Raw genomic sequence first — 3,037 nt, 5'->3', positions numbered from 1 at the left:
TACTATATATATATATATATATATATATATATATATATATATACCGTATTTCTCCTTATAATCATCTGACATTGTGTGGCGGCTGCGAAGAGCCGCTGATAATATTCGCGGCACGAGGGAGAATATGAAAGCAGAGTGGGTGCGAGCGAGAAACATGAAAGTTCTCAGCAAGCCCATGTACATAACGCAACATAGATGCAGCGTTTCATTCGCGAATAAGATCGCGATGCGATAAGGAAGAGCTTAGGGAGCTCTTACGACCGGCGAATAGATAGGCTATCAAATCATGCGCGCATTACGGAGCTACGTTGCTACATAGATCCTACGATAAGCCGGAAGGACTAATAATCACTCGGCATCACAATTAGCGCACGGCCGGATTTAATCCATCGATGGTACATGCGAATGGATCTCATTACCATTAATGTTCGCTGCACGTGAAAACGCGTCATTTTCCGCGCGATGAATGAAAATCTTTTTCTCCAAATAGCCGCCGGTGGTGATGGTGTAACAACAAAAATAACAATGCTACCGATAATAACGTGTAACATCGGCTGCACGCAGATAAGGTTTCGCAATATTATTTGCCTGGCACAAGTTTCGGTTGTACGAGATTAATGTATAATGTTTGAATTCTCTCTCGTTGATAGCGGATCGAAATTTTTCGTGATATTATGCCCTTTTGACCGTATTGGCGGCGATTTTATCATCGAACGAATTTGCGCGTAAATGGATCACGTCTACTTTGCATTGCATCGCGATCGATGTAGCGAATTTGCGGGTCGTCTTACTTGGGAAAGTCGCAATTCTTATCGTCGACGCGAAAGCTATTTGTCCTACAACCTTTACATTTGCGATGTCGTGACGGAGTAATAATGCCGGTCACGAAGGAAGCGACAGAAATTACCCTCCTAGGTCTTATGGAAATTCTTGGCTACCCATTTAATCTGTAGATAGTGATTTAGGATTTTGTTTTATCGCGTTTTAATCAAATTAAAGAAAAATTATAATTTTGCACGATTCTTATTTAAATATTATAATTATGTTTCTTATCTTAAAACAATTTTCCAGGTATTCTTAACTTTCGACGTTAATTTCATCAGATTCAAAATCATTTTTAGCTTATAAAGCATTTTACAAAATATCCTTTCAGTATTTAACATTAATCATCACGGTAATTAAACACTGGATTAAAATTCTGAATCAAATCTGCTGAATTAAAACGTGAAAAATATATAAGCTTCTATTATTTAATTTATGGAAACTTTACTTGTGGCAGTTAGAGTTTCGAAAATTTCAATAACTTCGTGTAATCAAATATTAACTACCGGTGTATTTTTAAATAACAGAGATGTACAGCCACTGCAAGAACATTTCCTAGGATGGAACTTCCCCCCTGAGCACGCGGATCTCGTGCACCCACATTGGCGTGTATTCCTCGCACCCGGAAGACTATGGCATGTCGCCCTCGCGCTCATTTATTTTTTGCTTCTGATGTTGTCCCTCCTTGGGAATGGCATCGTTATTTGGATTTTTAGCACGTAAGTTTACCATGTACCATTTAATGTACCATTTAAAAAAATTCTATAAGACGACTTGAAAATTAATACTGCAAAAAAAGCCTAATTAAATATTGAAAATTACAATAATTGTAAGTAATATAGTTTCAAAAAATTCAACTATATACCATATATGTGATATATTAAACATGCAATGTATTTTTATAAAATGTGCGCTTTTAAAATATACGCAATTTTAAGAATTATATAATTTTATCCGATCTTTTAATGATTGTAAATTGTATATAATCTTATTAACGCTTAACACACAATTTTTAATTTATGCTATTAATACTGCAAATATTTGTAACATTTTATCAAAGAAGAAAAGAGGAGTTAAACTATATAAATAATTATATAAATTTATTTTGCGCAATGTTCCTGTTCCTACATCAAGACGTTTGTTTCTTATTATTTTTATTTTTATTAAATTTATAGATTTATAGATTGTATTTTTCTTCGACTTTTTTAAAATTTTGATTATTAGTTTACTACTATCTCTTATTAAAACTGAATGTACGTAAATATCCTTGTTCATAAGACAAAACAGTGGTGCTGTCGCCATCTTTATACGTGAGACTGAATTACTTTGGCACAGTCTTTGCTACGTATGATAGAAAATATTATCACATTCTCTCTATTTTATATTTTTCCTCTAAACAAAATCTTTCTTAAAATTAATCAATGTTTACCGTAATGAATATTTATTTTGATATATTAATGGTTAGGTCAAAATCATTGAGGACACCATCGAATATATTTATCTTGAATTTGGCTGTGTTCGATCTACTGATGGCAACGGAGATGCCTATGTTGATCATAAACAGTTTCCTGGAACGAACCATTGGTTGGGAGACCGGATGCGATGTGTATGCTTTGCTCGGTGCGATTTCCGGGATGGGACAAGCGATTACCAACGCAGCGATCGCTTTCGATCGATACAGGTCGGCACGCGCGATTTGACTTTGATTGTTTTTATTGATTACTATTGAACAAATTTAATTGCATTTTTATAGAATCAATTACTGAACAATTACAAAGCGATTACACGCTCGTTAAAATTTAACGACTACAGTACATTGTAAACGACTATGTCGATGACAACGTTAACAGACTCATAGAAAGAATTTTAATCTAATAAACGTTTCTCGGCACTTTCATTAATCAATTTAATCAATAATAACTGCAGGATTGTAATTATTCTATTACGTCTTGATATTACAGGACAATTAGCTGTCCGATTGACGGTAGACTGAATGGAAAACAAGCTATGGTACTAGCTCTATTCACATGGTTTTGGGCACTGCCATTCTCGATATTGCCTATGACGGGATTGTGGGGTCGATATGTGGCAGGTAAACAGGTTCCTTTTATCCTTCTTTTATTATTAGAAAAGTAATAAGATTTAATAAAGAAGAGAGGGGGGAGAGGGAGAGAGAGAGAGAGAGAGAGAGAGAGAGAGAGAGAGAGAGAGAGAG

The 3,037-nt window shown here is 34.9% G+C and overlaps 1 protein-coding gene across 1 annotated transcript in view; it reads left to right on the top strand.

Moving 5' to 3' along the window:
* Window positions 1-3,037, top strand: part of LOC105623968 (opsin, blue-sensitive-like) — an 11,772-nt gene that overhangs the window by 304 nt on the left and 8,431 nt on the right. The window contains exons 2-4 of the mRNA XM_012205338.1: window positions 1,370-1,541; window positions 2,288-2,503; window positions 2,784-2,914. Coding sequence (XP_012060728.1) covers window positions 1,370-1,541; window positions 2,288-2,503; window positions 2,784-2,914 — 519 coding nt within the window. The remainder of the gene's footprint in view (window positions 1-1,369; window positions 1,542-2,287; window positions 2,504-2,783; window positions 2,915-3,037) is intronic.

The sequence above is a fragment of the Atta cephalotes genome, assembly GCF_000143395.1.
Source record: "Atta cephalotes unplaced genomic scaffold scaffold00069, whole genome shotgun sequence".
Lineage (NCBI taxonomy): Eukaryota > Metazoa > Arthropoda > Insecta > Hymenoptera > Formicidae > Atta > Atta cephalotes.
Note: the sequence above shows the minus strand (reverse complement) of the source record. Positions and strands in the feature narration are given on the sequence as shown.